Consider the following 21382-nt stretch of genomic DNA (forward strand, 5'->3'; position numbering starts at 1 on the left):
ACGTAGTATACGGCTCGGCACCCCAAACCCACCTTAGCAAACTTGACACCTTCTAGAATTCAATATGCCGTTTTGTTCTCCAATGCAACTACAACACACATCACTGCGAAATGCTCAAAGAACTAGATTGGTCATCACTTGAGTCTAGGCGCAAAGTTCACCTTTCCTGTCTTGCCTTCAAATACTTTCTGGGCAGGCTACCCATCTATCTGAACAAGCTCCTCACACCTACCACATGCAGCACTTATCATCTGAGATCTGACTCCAAAAGACTATTCATGGTCCCAAAGTTCAGCAAAGTATCCGGCCGCTCCTCCTTCTCTTACCGTGCACCCCAAAACTGGAACAACCTACCAGAGACTCTCACATCCCCTACCAGTTTAAGTTCTTTCAAACCCAAAGCTGTCTCACATTTTAATCTGGTCTGTAACTGTTACATACGCCAATAATATATATTATCTTTAACTGTGCATGCAATGTACAGTATAGTATATAATGTATACCCTGTTCACTTATGTAACTGTATTTGTAACCATGTACTATTTGTCATCTTAACTCTATGCCCAGGACATACCTGAAAACGAGAGGTAAGTCTCAATGTATTACTTCCTGGTAAAACATAAATAAATAAATAAATCCCACATTAAGAAATAGGAAAGCAGCGGCACTGTTACACTTTCGCTCTTGCCGCCCAGAGACCTGTCCCCCCTAGACGGCGCCTTACCTAAGGTATGTCTAGGGACAGGCCTGATCCTACAGCATATAAATATAATACCACGTAACAGTAACGCTGCGTGGGTCTGTATCAGTGTCAGTTGAGAGTGTGCCACCCAATCCTGGGGATATTGGCACTTGTGATGGGAGCGGTTAGTGGACTATAGTGTTGCAGGCCTGTACTTCACAAAGGTACTCCGGCACCACTTTCATTGCAGTCGTCGAGGGTCCCCTCGGACAGTGCTCGATGCTCCGACATGGATCCGCTGGTTCTCTCACCACAGAGTACTGCTGTCACTCAGGCATCTCTCGATCGAGCTTGAACGCATTCAGGCTCATACAGATCTGACTCACATGTCATGCCCGCCCCCTTTTAAAGGCTCCTCTCCCTCTCAGTCCCAACTCTTACACAGCCTTTGTCACTGGTTACTCTATATGTCCATCAACAGTCACATGCCCATATAGCATTGGAGAGGAACCTGCCAGAGGGCAGTGTGAGTGTGTTGATTGCATCACACAAGGAGTTACATCTATATAATATTGAACCAACATATTCTTCAAACATTTTATAAAGATTTGTTTGAGAGTTACATAGTTACATGTTTGAGCGTTGATTTTGTTACATTTGGTAATGCATCAAGTTGGTACAAAGAGAGACATATTTTGATCAATGTAAAAAAGAGAGAAATACAGTTACATCAGTGTTATTGCATGCCTACTCAAAGGACATGGTATTTTGTTTGTATTACATGTTGTTCTTACGCCTTGATTATAAACGTGACATTGGCACAAAAGGCAACCTGTTCCTGTTCGCCAGCAAATGCTTGTACATACAAAATAAATGTGCCCTGAAAAGAAAAACAGATATTGTAATTTGTGATACGGAAGTATTTTGGGAAATCAGAACAGTAAATCAGTTTTATTTTTGTTGACTGTGTATAACATACAGGCTGCCTTTGTAGGGTGGCATAGCATGTTGCTTCGAAACATTTCCCTATATTTATGCCAAAGATACAATATTATAAAGTGTCTTCTTCCGCTTGTATACCATAAAGTACTGGTAGGCATGGATTACCCATGTCTAGCAAGCTGATGATTTTTTCAGCAGTTTACTGTACAGTATATAGTCAAGCAAAGTGTTTTTCACAGATTTATGTGTTTATCCCCAGTAAATCAATAAATCCTCTAATATGTTGCAAAAAATCAGCAGATAAATATTTTTTTAGAAATTCAATAGAAGCAGAAATAGATGATTTGCCCAGGTCTGCTGGTTATCGATTAAAGTTGCCTGATTTTGTCTTGTATGAGTTTCTCCAACATAATATTAAGAATATTCAGTTCCTGGTAATCTCTGACCTGATGAAGGAAGGCTAACACCTGATATCTTGACAATGTAAAATGTTGTTAGTCTGTTAAAGGGGAAATCCCTGCTAAGACCAATGTGTACTTATAGCTGTGATTTGTTTATGTGGGTAAATATGATTGTTTGATGCCTTTTTACAAAATCTGACACCTAAACTTTTTTTGTATATCATTTTAAAAATGATTTGTAAACATGGTGATTTAACTAAACTTGGAAGATGTTTGATTTCCTCTAGCTCCTCCCTTTTATCTGATGTTACTGATGTGTGTTTAACAACCAGAGCGCCCTACACTCCCCTTCCCTTATCTGTATTGGCTCTCTGATAAATAAACGGTGGGATATGGGTAAGAAAACACTTGATTGACAAACACCGCCCTTTGATTTTAGCATAGTTAGGTTCGATGGTTGTTTCTTTTGTCTCACTACGAGGGATTGCACCTTTAAAAGGTATCACAAAATAAATATTTCCCTACAATCTTTTTCAAGACATAAATCATATATTTAACTATCCAGCTTCCTATTGGCATGTGTGAAGATGGCCCATCACTACCTGCAATATAATCTAGGTAACAGCAACATTGTAAGAGAAAGTTAGTGAAATTGATGTAAAAGAAGGGGTATTATCACAATACCTTAAATAAAGGCAGGCTGGAAAGGCTTTTATAAAACCTTAAATGTACGGTCTCTGCAGAAGAAGAAAACCAGATTTTGTTAGTCATTAATGGAAAGGTTGAGATTATGTATCTTGGTATTCTCATATTGTTTAGAGATTTGTTTTTTTTCTAATAACTTTATTTCTTGACATTTTTAGGGGTTCAGAAAAAATAACGAGGAAGCATCCACATACATAATTTATTGGGGCTACAGAAAGACAATGTAAAATACAGATGCAGCCACCAGTATTAGATCACTTGCCTTGGAAAATCTGTGGCAGTCTCAAAGTAAATGCCTCAACTTGCCTCAAAATTTCTGTGAGATTCCTAATGGCCCATTGGATTTACACAGCGGGGGGTCCCTGCACTCCCACTCAAACTGAATCGGACTGCAGGTGTTCATCCGATGGGCCATTAGGAATCTCACAGAAATATTGAGGCATGTTGAGGCATTTACTGATATGCCTTAGTTTTTACCCAGGCAAGTGATCGGATACGGTGGTTGCATCTGTAAAAAATACTGATGGCTTAATTAAGAGTGGACCTACAACCAAACAATTATGGGGGGTGAGGGGGGAAGGTCAAGTGATGGCAGCTGGATACATCAAAAGCAACAGCAGTAATTGTGATCCTAACAAGGTTTCTGGGTAGCAGGCACAGGTGGAGCTCCTCCATATGGAAGCACTAGTGTGCTAAAGTGTGAGTGATTGCACATAGAAACTTGGGGACTCCTCGCAAGCCATGGACCCCAGACACTCTCGAACTTGGGTACCTTGTCATTAAGAAGGGTTGTTAAATTCTCCATCAATAAAATGCACCATATTCTATTTTTCACTTCAGTAATTGTCAGAGAGATTGTGGTTTTGTAATATTTGTGTGTGGAAAAAATAGGACAAAAAAAATAAGAGAGAGAACATCAAGGGTGGTTTATACTTACAGGTGATAGGGAGAGTTAAAGGTACCGTATAGTTTAGATAACGATAAATACGCGATATTAGTGAGAGAGGGGTTTAATACAGGATTTTTGAGCTGATTCTATAAACTATGACTTGCATGGGGGCTTTCGGCCTCAGAGTTCTTCGAGTTACAGTACCGTTTAAAAAAAGATAAGATGAAGGGTAATAGGGGAATACAGTACATGGAAAGGAAAAAAATATGGGAGAGTGAAGTTATAACATGTTTCAGTATGAGAAATGTGTGTTTTTATATATTTTATTATAATGCCACCAAACAGGAAGTTGTCCTTCTACCAAATATAAATAACAAAAAACGTAAACATTTGTTGAAAAATGTGGTCTGTTTTTTTTTTTTTTGTTTGTTTTTTTATAAATAAAGCCACTATGGTATTTAGGATTATTTCCAAAAATAAATATTTAGGAAAACAAAAACATTATTTCAAAACTGATATATAAAAACTATCAATGGTTTTCAATAAGATATTTCTGAAAATAACTTATCTCCTTTCAATAACAAAGGATGGAGATGGAGTAGGTGGTATGGTACCTTTTATTGGACTAACAAGTAGTTGATATGTTATTTAACACCTCTAGCCCCGACAGTAGAGGGGCCACACCAAAACAGTCCCAAGTGTGTGTGAAATGCTCAGCATTACCTTTAATCCCAGGGTGTTGGAAATCCATGCAGGGCTGGTATGGTGAGCAAAATAAAGACGGAGGGCACCAGGAACATTTGTTGAACTTTGTTATAACAGTAACATCAGGTCAGCAACAGGTTTTCAAGAGTTACTAGACACTTGCACTCATGTTTCCTCAACCAGGAGGTTTGCAGGTAGCTCAACTTCCTCTCAAAGCCTTTTGCTACTGCCTAGGGCAGAACTGGAAACTTTCTTCCGGTAATTCCCAGCAGTCCAACCCAGGTCTCCTTCATAAGCCCTCCAGTAAGGAACACACTCCCTGCTGTGGCAGAGTCCCCCTAAAATGCAGTGTCTCTATGGGCTCCTAAACTGGGATACTTTCTCTAACTCAGAAAACAAATAAAGTTGCTTACCATTTTACAGGACTAGGAGAACCCTGGAGATTCCCTTCGTGAGGGAAGACAATGTGAGCTGAGAAAAATATCTAGATCCTAAATATGTATAAACTCTGTTCCCACCCCTGTTGCAGGGCAGGAAAAGATAAGGTCTACTTACTAAACCATCCCCTAAAGGGTTGACTTTTCCAGTAACTTCTAGAAGACAGAAACAACCAATCACTGAGCTAAATGACTTGCAACATGAAATTAGTTACTTGAAATTGGTTACTTAAGATTAATTACATACTAGGGTCTGAAAAGGAAGTAACCCCATAACTCCCTGTAGGGACCATGACTTACTAAGAATACATTTCTACCATACCCCGAGGGTGCTACATTTACAAGCTTTCGAAACCTCTCAGGGTCATTCATCGGGTGTCCAATGAAAGACCTTGAGAGGTTCGAAAGCTTGTAAGATATCAACTACTTTTTAGTCCAATAAAAGTTATCATACCCCTTATTACCTCTCCCTCCTTTGTTACTACATGGAAAAAAGGACCAACACGGATACCCACCCTTCTTTGCTTACCTCCTTTTAGTACTCCACAAAACTCAAATTCATCATCTGTTCCTGAACACAAGTCATACTTGTACTTGGTGATCTTTCTAGATTCATGCCAGATACTAGCCACAACATATAAGCGGTGTAAATCCATCCCTGGGACAAAATGACACAACATTATACTCTTGAATATGATGTGGACATGTTAATTTAAATAAAGGGTACTGCAGAGAACAAGAGAAGAATAGAATGAGAGATACAGGGAGAGGTGGATACAATAAAAATAAAAGAAGCAGAAAAGTGGAAAATAAGACATACAAAACTGAAACATACAGTAAGCCCAATTTGAAAAAAATTACCTATTACCAAAATGTCATATTGCAAAAAAAACAACCAAAATATATTGTCTGCATTTAAAGCAGAATTGCTTCCCAGAAGCCAACTATATGAGTTGAAATCATATAACGTTAGTATCTTGCCCTCCTCTTGCATATCCCATTAACAATTCATGGCGATGTATGTATAGGTAGCGGATCAAAGATACACTCTAAAGTGCAGCGGTGAATCCCCCGGTGGATGTGCCTCTGTGCATGTCTTCGCGACAAAATTTGAACGTACGCTAGATCGGAAGTAACCTCATGTTGGTAAACCAGAAGTGCCATCTAAAGCAGTGAAAATGTATCTTGTGGTGATCATTTAAAAGGACTAAGAAACCAGATCAGAGGCAGATGCGATGTTGAAAAACAATCTATACATGCTACCCTTGGAGAGAGAATTTTTATTCGGCAAGAGATTGGACAATATAATCTCAAAAGTGTCCGGGGCAAAAAGATTTAAATGCCCCTATTATGCAAGATCGCAGATAGTTCCAATGAATTATAGAGTAGCTAGATCGTATCGACCAGGAAGACCTTTTACAAGGCAGTTATCCTGAAGAGGAAGCCAGAAAGGCCTTTTTTGAGGCTCTAGAAATTGAGGAGCATAATTTAGAGGAAGGCCCTTATGAAAGATGACGAGTCCAACAGTTTGCAGTAGGAGTAAAGCTGGCTTCATTCAGAACTGGTTGCGCTAAAATGATAAAGAACAAATGGGTCCTTCAACTGCTTACCAGCAGGTACCCCCTGGAGTTCCATTGCTGGCCAGCAGCAGATCGATTTGTGACATCAAAACTCCCAGGAAGCAGAGACAAAAGGGATGCATTAGAATGAGTGCTGGACAAGTTAAAATAGGACAAAATGCTTATAAGAAAACAAAAGAAGGGGAATGGATGAAACTCTTTTTTTTTTTAGTAAAGAAAATTTCTGGAGGATACAGAGACATTCTAGATTTAAAAAGGGTCAATCAATTCCTGCGGATAACACAGTTCATAATGCAGTCCCTGAGGTCTGTCATACAGTCAGTACAAAAGGGCGACTAGTTAGGCTCTATAGACATGAAGGATGCGTACTTGCATATCAGAGTGAGAAAAAAACAGAGATTTTTAAGCCTTAAAGGCTTTTCAAGAACATATCCAGGTCCGAGACATCATGAAAAAATCAGGCATTTGGACGGCTGGAAAATATGTACGGGCACAATTTGGAGCGAGAAACACAAAACTAATGCAAGTAAAAGCCATCATAAGTTGGGCAGAGACCAACCTAAATAATTTGGTGGCAGGGTATCTCCCATGTCAACAAAATGTCACTGCCGATTTCTTAAGCCAGCAGCAGTTACATCCGTGGGAGTGGTCTTTGAACATGATGATGTTGGGGTTAGCCAGACGTAAATCTAATGGCATCCATCTGTAACAGAAAGGTATGTAAATTCTGCTGAAGGATAGACCATCCCGAATCTTGACAAACGGATGTCCTGAGTGTCCCATGGACCTTCTGTTTTGCATACATTTTCCCCCAATACCACTTATACCAGAGTATTACGAAATATAGAGATGGACAAAGCAGAGATGGTAGCCTTCCTACCCAATTGGCCAAGATGAGTGTGGTATGTTTAGATAGTGAATGTGGCAATAGAAAAGCCATGGAGGTTGCCACAAATACAAAGTCTTCTACAACAAGGAGCCATAAAGCACCCAAACCCGCAGAAGTTAGCAATAGCGGTTTGATGATTGAGTGGCAGATATTGGAAGAAAAATGTCTTTCACAAAATGTCAAAAAAACACTGTTTGCAGCCAGCAAAGGTCAACATCCACAGTATACTACCGTGTCTGGTTAAAAATTCCTACAGTGAGGTAAGGAGGACGGCCAAAACTGCAATAATCGGCAGTACTAGTAGAATTTCTTCAGGTGATATTTGACAAGGGATTCAGTCTACCGCTCCCTTAAATTACTGGTTTCTGCATTAACAGCTCTGTTGGAAAGAGATATAACCATGGAGAGGCTCACATTTTCTTCACAAAATCCGCTTTGCCGTGTTAAATCAGCAAATGGATTTGGTCGGTTTTAATCAGCGCGATTTTATAAAAAAAACACCATTGGGTACAATCTGTTGCCGGATCAGTAGAATCCAATTCACGGATTAAGCAATTCGTTGGCGGATTCTTAAGAATTCTACAAATCTGCCCAATGGTTGCGGAATCCGTGAAATGTATTGGTAATAATCAAAAAATATATGCAAAACGCGAATTGCACTTTTTGAGATTGATCCGCTGAAATCCGTGGACATAAGGAACCGGATGATCCACTGCGGATCCAAAATCGCCAAACAAATTCGCCCATCTCTAGTAAAGAACCTTTTCTAACATGCATCAAGATATGGTTCTCCTAAGACCAGTGGACCATTTACTACCAAAGGTAGTGTCTACAACTCATTTAAATCAAGATATTGTGCTGCTTTTTTTCATTCCGAACCAAGAAATCCAAAGGAAGAACATCTCCATAACTGGGATGTAGTAAGGTGTATGAAACAATATCTAAAGAGGATGCAGGAATTCCAGAAATCAGACAGGCTGTTTATCCGGCCACAAGGTTTCAGAAAGGGGCAGGCAGTATCTAAGGATACTTATTGCTTCTGAATCACTGCATGTATTCAAGATGCATATACAGGTAAAGCGAACCAGATTCATGACAGGTTGAGAGCACCCTCAACCTGGGCTCTTAGGGCACAGGTGTAACCCGTGGACTATGTAAAGCAGCAGTGTGGTCTTCTTTCCACACATTCATAAAGCATTATAGGCTTGACATCCAGTCCTCAGCTGATGCAAGATTTGGACAGAGGGTGTTACAAGCCGTAATTCAATAAAAGCATTTTGTTTAAAGAGCAACCACTGCATGAGTATGATTCTTTAATTACTAATATCTATTTTCACCATCCTTATGGTGTTATAACTGCTTGGGTATGTCCCATACGACATCACCATGAATGGTGAATGGGAAAGGAGAACATTTGTGGGTTCTTACCAAAATCCGTTTATGGCGGTGAGTATTTCCCTTTCCTGTTGTTGATTTATATATATATATATATATATATATATATATATATATATATATATATATATATATATATATATATATATAACATGCATTGTCAGCTTGCCAAAAATCCATATACTTTCTGCAGGTGAGAGGAGGAGCCTTTTATGGTCACCTGAAGACGTTTTTTTTTCCTGTCCTTCAAAGATTGATGGGTGTATTGACCTGTGTGTACATCGCCATGAATGGATTCTACGAAATGAAAATGACAATAAGAACTCACACATTTTCTCCTTAATCTTTAATTTTTCAGGTTACCATAGCAACTTATAGACTGCGCTGGGCTCTTATGAGAGCTCCATTTGAACCTCCCGGACATTTCATATTTCAAACTTTTATGTCTCCTGAAGCATCAGCTTTTACATCTAAAAAAAAGCATTGGAAAGGACAAGGAGAGATCTCCTAAAGGAAGTTTACAGTAGGTAGTGAAGAAGTGAAAACAAACTTGGAGTCTTCTGGGTACGACTTTTCTCCTTCTCTTCTAGCACTTCTTTCAAAGTTAGTAGGAAACACTTTCCCAATACCTCTGGTGCTCTGAGTTTTAAACTAAAATAGGCTTTTAAGTTTGATCATATTTTGATGTCAGCACCTTAATGGGATTTAGTGCAAAGTTCTAGTAACTGCATTAGTTCTGGAGATGTGTTAATTTGCCATAGGATGTGGTACATTCCACTGGGCCAACGATAGAGTTCTTCCTATCTGTGCGTATAGTGCACAGATATTCATAATATCACAGAACCTATAAAAGGGAGAAGTTTCTAAATGTCTGTGCACACAGGTTCACCTATGAAGAACTTTAATGTTGATTCATTAAACGGTAATACAACCCACACAATGAATCCCCCTGACAAGATAACACAGTGACAATAGTTAATTCAGTATAGTGTTAGCATTGCAGCACGCTACAGGATGTGATTCTGCCCCACATTGAATCCCTTCGGTATAGCAGAGCCTTAAATTTGCCCCCCCCTCATTTTACAGACATTGCCTAGTTAGCAGATAATCTGCACTTTGTTCACCATGCAAAGTGTAAAGAAATCCTCACTTGGAATCCATGTGATAGAAATGTTGACTTTTGTGTGCCGGACACACGGCTCGACGGAAACAGTTGGGTGGTTCTTTTCATCTAAAAGACAAATGACTATTAAAGATACAGTCTCACTTATCTCTAACAGAACACTGTCTGGACCTCATACAAATGTAATTAGCTCAACAAAATAAGAGGAATCATTCTTAAAGCAAACATGTTTCTTGGTCTACTTAAAAAAGTATGTGTTTACTCCCATGGAGAACCTGAAATAGTTTCCTGCACTTGTAGTGCATTTGGATCCATGCCCATGCTGGCTACATGCTAATTATACCCGTATGTTCCGTGTCGTGTTCGCTGTAAAAAGGGTGAGCAATTCCTAATTAACACGACATCACACAACAACATACAGAAACATAGGCCCCTAATCAATATTGCTATATATAAAGCCCTCTTTCCATGAAAGTGTACATCTGAGCTCCAATTAAATGACATACAGTAAGGAAGGTAGCATCACAGCATGTTAAATATAGGCCAGAATGCTAGGACACTATGTGGGAATGAAATGTGACTGCCACAAGAAAGATGGCGGACTAAATGGCTAACTTTTACATGGTGCCTTTGACTGGAAGAGGAATTTGGACCATGGAGTTCCGTTTTAGTTACTTATACAGGCCTAGCCCCCTTGAGGCAGGGAGCAGCCATCTGACCAAGTGTGAGTGCAGGTTAGTGGTGGCAGGCCCGGATGGATATAATGTTAAGTTCACCAGCTGCCCCTCTACTTTGCAGACGCCTTCCCCCCTGGGTTTATGCATTTTTACATGATGGTAATGTACTGTATATATGTTACCAATTTTGTATGTACAGCACCCCATAAAATAAAGAGTTCCTGCAATCCTGCAGGCACTCCCACCCTATTTCCCTCCCCTCTATAGTAGGGTTCCCAACTCCAGACCTGAAGAATCCCCCACAAGTCAGGTTTTAAGGCTATCCCTGCTTCAGCACAGGTGGTTTAGTCAAAATAAATGAGACACTGATTAAGCCACCTGTGCTCAAGCACGATATCCTGAAAACCTGGTAGTTATCCAATGATTTAAAGGTGGCTCTTCCCAAGCCCTAAAATAGAAAAGGAGAAGCATCTTGAACATGTGCTATAATAGCCAAAGCTTGTATTTGATAAGCTGGTATGTGAAGAAATAGATTGAGTTGTGAAGTAATTACACTGAACACCTCAAATCATTGTATTTATTTTTTTTTGTCTAGGCTATCATTTTCTTTCTTTACTCTGCAGCCCAATTGTTCAGCTTGCGAAATCTTCTCTCTAATAGAGCTGAGTCGAAGGTAAGAACCTAATTCACCAGTTATTTTTAGTGCTTGTTGTAATGAAAAGATGAAGTGCATAACTCAACTAGGGTTGCCAGATTGTCCAGTATTGAACCGGACTGGCCTGTATTTTGACATTCTGTCCAGTAACAAATTAGAGGTAATACTGGACATGTATGTGTCCGGTATTACCTCTCTGGACATAGGGACCTGACCAGCTTGGGGGCCATGGGATTTTCCCGAACAGAGAGAGAGCAGGGCTGTTGCTAGGCAGCTGGGTCACTTCCTCCATCCTGATTTGCTTGATTACCCAGCAGCAGCCAATCAAGAGTAGGTGTCATGAGCCTGGGGGTGTAACTAAGGAGAGGAGGATACAGCATGGAGCAGAGAGACGTGAGGGCGTGTGTGTTTGTGTCTCGAGCCTTGAGCATGTCGCACATTTCACCATTGTGTCCAGTATTTTTGGAGAAGCCACCGGGCAACCCTAACCTGAACCACTGAATAGATGCTAACATATCTAGATAACAATGTGTGTTGTGCATCCTTTGCAGGAACTTGGTATATAGATCCTAAAGTCACAGTCCTGGTGCTGCTGCTGCTGCTTTAAATTCATTTATATTCTAAACCTCAGGGGACCCAGTGTGGTATAATTATTAATCCGAAATGGTCAGTGCCCACAACAGCATAGGATAAGACATGTAATGTAGTGTTCCATTCAGTCAAACTGAAAGTGTTCTGGGTATATTCATTTAACGGCTATACTGACGATCATGGCACCATTGCACTCCTATTGAAATACGTTCCAAGGTGCAAGTTTCATGCCATGTTTACTGTGGATCATTTGTGGTCAACAATGTACAAAATATAGATTGAAAATGCTTGTCTATTCAAGCATTTAACTAGGCATATTAAGATTTAAATGTACACACGATGCATTTGAGAAAATCACTGATTCTTTCCATACATTATGGGCCCTATTTAGTGAGCGGTATTCTGCCATTTTACACCTTCGGTGCTGGAAGACGCCTTACAGCCGATTGAAGTGGCTGTAACGTGCCTTCTAGCACCAGCAGATGTTACAATTTTAGTTTGGATTCCTATACATGAACAACAAATACAATACTATTATTCATCAATATGAGTTAAGTAACTAAATCAAATGTGATTATTGAGAACACAATAACACAATTTTCACTTTCATGGAGATGGCATTAATTTTACTGACGGTGCAACTGACAAAAGATAAACACAAAAATATGTTAAAAAAAACCTTTTTACATATATTATAGGCTAAAGTTGCAAAAGTCTGGGTATTACTGAAATCCCTGCTTTCTGATTGGTTACAATTTCAGGCATGATTCATTCACTAATGCCTGGAATTTTTGCAGCTTGAAAGTTGTTTATTTCAATGTGTTTATTTCCAGCCAATCAGCATTTATTTTTCGTCAGGGACAGGGCAGGGGATTGGTCCATAGGTAGGAACAGCTCTGAGAAAGGGCAGGGGATTGGTCCGTAGGAAGCAGCAGGCAGTGACTCCTCCCCCTCACTCCAGAACAGAGCCGACAGATTCAGTGAGGAGGGAGATATAGAGATTGTGTACTGTAGCTGCTAAGCAAGTGAGTGGCTCTCTACAGTTTGTTTGTGTCTACAGTTTCTGTGTGTGTGTTTGTCAGTCAGTGTGTCTGCAGCAGTGTGTGGCATTAGCAGTGTTTCTGTGTGTCTGTGTCAGCAGCAGTGTTTGTGTGTGAGTATGTCAGTGTGTCAGTAGCAGTGTTTGTGTCAGTGTGGCAGCTGCAGCAGCAGTGTTTGTGTGTGTTTGTGTCAGTGTCAGCAGCAGTGTGTGTCAGTGAGTCAGCAGCAGCAGCAGTGTTTGTATGTGTCAGTAGCAGCAGTGTGTGTCAGTGTGTCAGCAGCAACAGCAGTGTGTGTGTTTATATGTGTCCGTGTGTCAGCAGCAGCAGCTTGTGTCAGTGTGTCAGTAGCAGCAGCAGCAGCATTATTTGTGTGTTTATATGTGTCAGTGTGTCATTAGCAGCAACGGTGTGTGTCAGTGTTAGTGTATCAGCAGCAGCAGCAGTGTTTGGGTGTTTATATGTGTCAGTGTAAAACAAGGGGAAACACTGCAGAAGCCCAGATAGAGGTTTATAATCTAAGTAAAGGAGTTAATAGGTTAGGCAACTAAACTAAACGTAGTAAAGTTATAAAGGAGAGCGTAAAGAAAGAACTGTAAAAGAAAATACAATATTGATTCCAAATGTGCTACCACGAAAAGCGAGCAACCTAATTGGTCAAAAGTCATAGTAGCTATATGTTAAGAGCAAATAGATAGTAATAAAAGGATTAAGTCAACTCGATATTTGTGTATGGTTTTACCTGTTGAATTGTGTTCTTCCAATTTATGTTTGTTTAAAGTAAAAAAAACAACGATCGGTGAGCAAGTACAATTGCCCAGAAGAGCAACTACTCCTCCGGGTGAGGAGACAGAAACAAAAACTTCAGGACGGGCCGGTGCCCAAACTCGCCATACGGTCCTAACACTTAGGGGCCTATGCAGAGAGCAGCGCTATTTCGAAATTCGCCATTTTTTGGAGAAAATCGCGCAGAAAGCAGCAGAAAATGGCGAGTTCCGAAAAACGCGCCAATTTTTCTTTTCTATTTGTAAAACTCGCCTCGCGGCTGGCGAGAACCTCAATCTCGCCAGTTTTAAAAATATCCGTATGCAGAGAGGCGCGAACGGCATCTAGCGGCTGTTCGCGCCAATAAAATGGCGCGATTGTCTCCGTTTTGCCTCGCCAAAAAAAACTGCCGCTCGCGGCCATTGCAAAGGGAAAAAAAAAGGCGCGAATTTGTTTTAACACATTTCTGAAGCGCGCATCTCGCCAATTTAAACTCGCCACACGCATCCATGTTAAACATAGCAGAATTCGCACTTTTCTGCATATGGAGATTAAAACTCTCCAAAAAAGCTACTTTTTAATAAATTCGCCAATTTTAAAATTCGCTGCTCTCTGCATAGGCCCCTTAGAGTTATGAGTGTGGGATTCGCACTGCTGTGCTTCCTCAAAGAACAAAGGTTCACGACGAGTGAACAAATGAATCCAGGTTCTGTTAGACACCTGGATTATTCCTTTAATGTCAATGTAACACCTTTAATGTTTAAGTATTTTTCTCTGTTTCAATATGTGTAAAAGTATATACCGGATAACTGCTAATATTAAAACAGGGAAAAAAAACCATAAGAGAAGACGATTCAAAAAATAGATAAATAAAAATGACTTTGAGATTGATATCACATAACACCAAGGGCCTAAATAATCCAATCAAGAAAAGGATAGCAATGGCTGAATATATAAGGAAGAGGGTAGCCGAGCACACCAAGCTAGAGATGCAAAAAGATCAGAGCAAAAAGATAATTTTAATGACTGAACACAGGCATAGAACATCCAACGTTTCGGTGACTAACACCTTCATCCCTGAAACACCATCACCGAAACGTTGGATGTTCTATGACTGTGTTCAGTCATTAAAATGATCTTTTTGCATCTCTCGCTTGGTGTGCTTGGCTACCCTCTTGCTATAAATGTTGTTAACCTGACTAGGTCTTTGTTGCCTGCAGCACCCACCATTTTCTCCCTGCTTGATTTACCTTTATCCTCATTCAGTTGGGGCATCCCAACTTGCATATATCCTGATTTTTGTTATTTAGTTCTACTTGAATATAAAAGGAGACATAATATTCCTCCAGGAGACACATTTTACCCCTAGCTCTACACCAACATATTGGGACAAACAATATCCTCAGTTATTCACAGCATCCGCTGATGGAAAAAATTGGAGGTGGCCATACTATTATCAAATAACATATCCACCTTAAAGGGAGAGTTAACAAAAAAAAGTGTGTGTGTGCTGAGCACGTACATTAAGTGAAAGTTTGTTGTGTTTTGTCACTGTTTTGTCACAGAAATTGTATTTGTGATAGTGATATTTTTAATTAAAAATCAAAACACAATTTCAGTGCCAAAACGCAAAGAAGTTTGACTTCGAACGCCCATGCGCGGCACACAGCCACTGTTTTACCTATTTGCACTTCTATATGAATAGTAACTGTGAATTCCGTGTATGTGTGTTACTTCTACATTGTTTGATATTACCAAATCCAGAATTGCTCCTCTCCAAGGTGGTTCCTCAATAATTTGGGTCATGTAATTGTCTTTAAGCAGCCAAAAAAGGCCATTTCCTTTAGTTGTAATGCTAATCTCATTGCCCCAGTCCAAGTCTGGATAATTAAACATGACCTAGTTTTGATACCTCCTCCATTTGGAAAAGTATTTTGGCTTCTGCAATTTTACAGATATTTGGTGTTTTATAGCATATCCCAACATTTTCTTTGTACTTTTACCTCCACTGCTAATTTCTATCCACAAGGTCTCTACATTTTCATTATTTCCTTTCATAAACATCTTCTCTTATAATAGATTTTAGATGAGATTTAACATATAAACATAATCCACCTCCTCTTCTATTTGCTTGATCCTTCCAAAAAAGGGAATAACCCTCTAAATTAACTGAGATTATCCGAAATTGATGGACAGGCTCTTGAACCAATCAAAGAGAATCCTGGGGGGCGGGACTAAGGAGAGAGTTTAATAGTCCCCAGTGTCACGGGAGACCAGGCATTTACACATTTTTATCTGGATCATACACTGAGCAAAACAAGATAAGTGAAATTAATTACCCTATTTCCTCAATTCTAAGACGCACCTTTTTTTCGATTTTCACATGTATGAAATCGTGGTGCGTCTTAGAATCGATGTATTGCAGATGATTGAAGATGGACAGTGGCCGGGAGTGCGGTGGCGGTGGCAGGACAGGTCCCAAGTCTGCAGGTGAAAGATAAGACAGCGGGCATGCAGTGGCGGAGGCGACTAATAGATCATAATAGCAGGAACAGAGCGGCATAGGGGAACAGCTTGGGAGGTGCACAACTGTAACACTGGAAGTTGACCGGTGTCTGACTTCCGGTTACAGTGCGCTCATCCCCAGCCGTTCCACTATGAAGCTCTGCTCCTGCTCCGCTCTCCTGCTATTATGATCTCCTGCCGCCGCAGGCCCGCTGTCTTCTTATCTTCATTCACCTGCAGACGTTGGACCTGTCCTGCTGCCGCACACCCACCCACTGTCCATCTTCAACCATCTGTAGACGTGGGACCTCTCCTGCCGCCGCCTCCCGCTTCGTCCTCTGCTGACATGGGACCTCTCCTGAAACATGGTAAGTGAAAAAGTAATTTTCGTCGATTGTAAGGTCCAAATCGATGGTGCGTCTTACAATTGAAGGCGTCTTACAATCGAGGAGATATGGTAGATATTTATTTGCATGAAAAGGCAAACACACAATGTTACACAAACGACATAAGAAGAACACACTGACTTGGGACCTGGGGCAAAAAAAATAGACTTTCCTAGCTTAATATGACATGAAACAAGAGTCTTTAGTTGACTGGGAGTTAGTCCTAGATGTCCTGGAACTCAAATCGACATGAAGTTCCTGACGCCACCGCTGACTTTCCTCCGGAGTTGTTGAAATAAGTTCCCTGGGAGCTAGTTCCAAACGTCCTGGAACTCAATTCTGCTTACAATCCCAGCCGCGATCGCTATGTTCCTTTTTGAGAACTTGGTCCCAAAAAGCTGGGCATTTCAAATTTGCCGCTGCTGTTCTGGCATTTAGAATCTGATGACCGGATTGGCTGAGGGAGTCATAGTATTTCTGAGATCATTCATGAAATAGTACAGCCAATCCGAGCGTGGGAAATTCCCTACCAGCCAATCAGAGCAATGCCAGTCTTCTGAAGCCGGGCAAGCGGATCTTCTGAATTAGCCAAGGGCATGCGCAAGATTGCCACCTCTGACACTTAATAAACAGAAGCCACACACTGGTTTAGGCTCCTCACAGTCTGGGAAGGCAACTGGTAGTCCCGAGGACTTTCATTCATCCCAGGACGTGGGTACTCGGCTTAAACCTCCTGCCCAAATTGTCTTCACACCTCTGGCATCCTCTGTGGCTTTCATGTCCGATGTCTGGGTAGACTCGCTGGCACCAAGCTTGTAGCCCTGTGAATCACCCAGAACACCGGTCCGGAAAGACCCAGCTCATTATACTGTGCATAAGAATATATGTTTTAAAACACAATGTTTAATAAAAATATACACTTTGAAAAATATCCTAAGTTTTTCTGGTATGGGGAATAGAATAAGAAGCTGCACTTTATTTCTTATTAGCCATATTCCCCATACACTATAAACTGGACTTGGACTTTTAAAACTCCTCACAACCTTATGTATTGTTGGAGCACCTCAGAACCCCTATATAGGTTTTGGGTGACCTGGGTATCCCCCTTAACAAGTTCTGGGACATCTCACAACCCTATGCCCCATTTACCTCTCTGGTCTGTGCTGAAGCAGTGAATCCAAAATACACAGATTCCCAATAAGCTCTGAGAAACCCCAACCATTACCGCACAATATATATGCATTTAAGTGTCAAAAGGAGTGCTAGTGGGCGTGGCTAAATGTATACAGCAAAAACAGAAATGCCCAAAGCTACTTCCAATGTGACAAAAATACACAGTGCAATACCTATATATCTCTTGTAAAAAGGGTCATTTAGTTTAACCCTTTGCCAAAGCATCTTAAGCCTGCTGCCACTTACAAGGCATGACCGTAGCAGGTCCTAACACTCACCTGGGTTAAAATTCTTATTTACCTGTATAATATGTAGGTATAGAGAACAAGAACCCAGTTGTAGCACTCAGTGTCCTAACTGAATGTTTAATGAGTATAATTAAAATAAACTTTTAATGATGATCAGTATATAAAATAATGGGGTTAAAAAAGTCCAAAGATGGGGCACACACATGAAATCCAATGTCGAGTAATTAAGGCACTCAGGATTATATTTATGATGGGAACAATTGAGTGGGATTAAATCAATGTTCCCAAGGGAGCTTTGAGGTTTGCTTTGACCTCTTCTCTCCCCAGATCGCTCTCTCAATTTATTATAGTTTACCTGTATAATTACAGGAAGAATGATCACATTGGATCTGTCGTAACCTGGCAAAATGAAACTGACCTGGGAAGCAGGGAATCCTAGCGGTGAATTGTGCAAGCATTTTCAAGGGCAGATTTTGCCGGAGCAATGTGCCTATATGTATCCAGGAATCCGATCTGATTCCCAGCAAAATTTTAGGGGTATTCTGCAACTCTGGACCCCAACTAGCTAGGCACATTCTCACAACACTTTCTCTGTAAAACCTTCTTGAAACACATAGCCTAGCAATCTCTGCTTGCTGGCACTCCTGGAAAGGTTAAAACATAAATTCTTTTTTGTCGCATAATTATTCACAATGCATATACAATCACTGGGCTCAAGAGCTGACACTCCCAAACCCTTATACATGGATCAGAGGTAACCAAACAGGCATAACCTTTATTGTGAGCCTGGTTACCCCTTCACCGTCACACCCAGCACAGCATGAAAGGGCAGAGCTGTCGAGACAAGGAGGATCGCTTCCCTGTCCCAGTCAGGTTGGGTGCCAAGAACAGCACGTGAGCAGAGCCACTCCAGTTCTGCTAATTCGGAGCAGCCACAGATAGGACAGTCAAGATCTAACCCACGTGTCAGCTGCTCATGTTCCAGGAGTCATGAGTAACCCCCGAGGGGATCCCACCACAGTACCGTTGATTACACATACCAGCTTCTTTCCATGTCTTTGAGGCCTTTGCAGGCCTGCAACCAGTGGCAGATTTCCACACTTGCCTGTGTCGCCCACCTCCTTGGTGCTGCCCTCCAGCTCCTTTGGAATCCTGGCGTCAAATGATGCCGCGACGTCACCAATGTTGCGTCGGACGACAGCGTGTTGCCCTGGAAATGCGATGTCATTTCACATGCAACAAGACACTGTGGGCTGTCTGCAGCATCATCTAATGCAGGGATTCCGAAGGAGCAGGAGGGTGGCAGAAAGCAGACGGCACACACAGGCAAGTAGCTTCCCATTAGGTCCAATAGGCCTGACAGTGCGTCAAAATTATATGGGGGCGGAAATTTTTGCCGCCCCAAAATGTTACCGCTTTAGGTCCGGGCCTAACAGGAAATCTGACACTGCATGCAACATTTAACTCAATACACCTAAGAGCTTCATCACTGTGCCGACACCCATAATAACATGGGGTTATTGGGATTAACAGAGAGACATTGAGCGAGTAATGCGCTGCGACTCACGTGCTGGTGTATTGTTGTTTAACCTTTGTTGCAGGATAATTACACGATTGAGGATCACAAATGTGTTACGGCTGCAGCATATAAATAAAAGCCCCTGTTATTCAAAGATACTTGTTGTGTCATATACTGTCTGACCTCCTCCAAGCTCTCCGCTAGCGGCCTAGCATTTCATTCACAGAGGGGAGTAGGACTTGGGCCCTGGCCCTAGCATACTGTATGTACAATCAGTCTGGGGAAAAGCATGTGGGGTTTCATAATGGAGAATCCAATATTGGGAGAGGTGTACATCAAAGCCTAATGCTTGAACAGGAAGCTCTTTGGAAATGTGATCCAGTAACATAATAGATTACATTGAAAAAGGATGTCCTTTTTCATTGCTTTAATTCATGATACTATTTACATATATCCAGGCATTTTGCTTATAGAGAAGTTATTTTTCAATTGAAAGTATTGTTCAGAAACATTAGATTGCGGTTGTTTTATTTCTGTAGCCTGTTCTGTGAAATGCCACAAGATGGCAGCAGTTTCTAATCACTGTAGAGCAAGGCCTCAACCACTGACCTACAATGTATTTAGCACTATAGACGTTTATTGTTCTATAGCTAGGGTGACCATTCGTACCGGTTTTACCGGTACAGTCCCGGTTTTTTGAGGCCTGTCCCGGTTTAAGTCTGTCCCGGTTTTTGTCCCTGGTCCCGGTAGTGCGGGGCAGCGGCGGTGAGGAGAATGCGGCGGCCGGTAAGTATTTTGTATGTGCAATGTGTGTGTGAATGGCGTGTGAATGCTGCCGGGGGGACTGAATGCAGGAAAATGCCGGGGGCGGGACTTAGAATGCCGGCCGGCCCGTAGGGGATTGGATGAATGATGCTGCCGTGGGCGGGACTTAGAATGCCGGCCGGCCCGCAGGGGATTGGTCGCAGCATGTCAGAGGAAGCCGGGGGCGGGGCTTCCGCTTTGTGAAGCGCACACTTGACTGACTGCCTTCCCGCTCCCGGCTCCTCTGCTCTGTGCGCGGTGAGTGTCCCCCTTCTGTCCCGGGTCCCAGCCTGGGGAGGGGGGGTGGGTGCGCAATAGGAGGTGGTAGCAGGGGTGCGCCTGCCCTTGCCCCCGCGTGCGCCTGCCCTTGCCCCCACGTGCGCCTGCCCTTGCCCCCCGGCACGCGCGCCTGCCTTTGCCCCCTGGCGCGCGCGCCTACCTTTGCCCCCCGGCGCGTGCGCCTGCCTTTGCCCCCGGCGCGCGCCTGCCTTTGCCCCCCGGCGCACGCGCCTGCCTTTGCCCTCAGGCGCGCGCGCCTACCTTTGCCCCCCGGCGCGCGCCCGTGCCTTTGCCCCCCGGCGCGCGCCTGCCTTTGCCCCCCCGGCGCGCGCCTGCCTTTGCGCTCACTTCCCCCCGTCCACTTGGTGTGGGAGATAGGCTCGGGGGCGGGCAGTGGTGGCTGCGCGTTGTGCGGGCGGTGCAGGGGCTGGCGGCGTGTATGTGGGTGTGGGTGTGTGTGTGTGTGTGTGTGTGTGTGTGTGTGTGTATCAGTGGGTGTGTGTGTGTGTGTGTGTATCAGTGGGTGTGTGTGTGGGTGTATCAGTGGGTGTGTGTATCAGTTTGTGTGTGTATGTATCAGTGGTGTGTGTGTGTGTGTGTGTGTGTGTGTGTATCAGTGGGTGTGTGTGTGTGTGTATCAGTGTGTGTGTATCAGTGGGTGTGTGTGTATCAGTGGGTGTGTGTGTGTGTATCAGTGGGTGGGTGTGTATCAGTGGGTGTGGGTGTGTGTATCAGTGGGTGTATCAGTGGGTGGGTGTGTGTGTGTATCAGTGGGTGTGTGTGTATCAGTGGGTGTGTGTATCGTGGGTGTGTGTATCATGTGTGTGTATATCAGTGGGTGTGTGTGTATCAGTGGGTGTGTGTGTGTATCAGTGGGTGTGTGTGTGTGTATCAGGGGGTGTGTGTGTATCAGGGTGTGTGTGTGTGTGTGTGTGTGTATATCAGTAGGTGTGTGTGTGTGTATCAGTGGGTGTGTGTGTGTATCAGTGGGT

General features: G+C 42.3%; 1 protein-coding gene across 2 annotated transcripts in view; it reads right to left on the reverse strand.

Annotated features, from left to right (window-relative positions):
- LY96 (lymphocyte antigen 96) overlaps positions 1-21382 on the reverse strand; it is a 181581-nt gene that overhangs the window by 139608 nt on the left and 20591 nt on the right. For both annotated transcript variants that reach the window (XM_075583259.1, XM_075583267.1), the window contains exons 2-3: positions 9776-9856; positions 5291-5419 (exon numbers count right to left, since the gene is read on the reverse strand). In XM_075583259.1, coding sequence (XP_075439374.1) covers positions 5291-5419; positions 9776-9856 — 210 coding nt within the window. The remainder of the gene's footprint in view (positions 1-5290; positions 5420-9775; positions 9857-21382) is intronic.

The sequence above is a fragment of the Ascaphus truei genome, chromosome 2 (assembly GCF_040206685.1).
Source record: "Ascaphus truei isolate aAscTru1 chromosome 2, aAscTru1.hap1, whole genome shotgun sequence".
Classification (NCBI taxonomy): domain Eukaryota; kingdom Metazoa; phylum Chordata; class Amphibia; order Anura; family Ascaphidae; genus Ascaphus; species Ascaphus truei.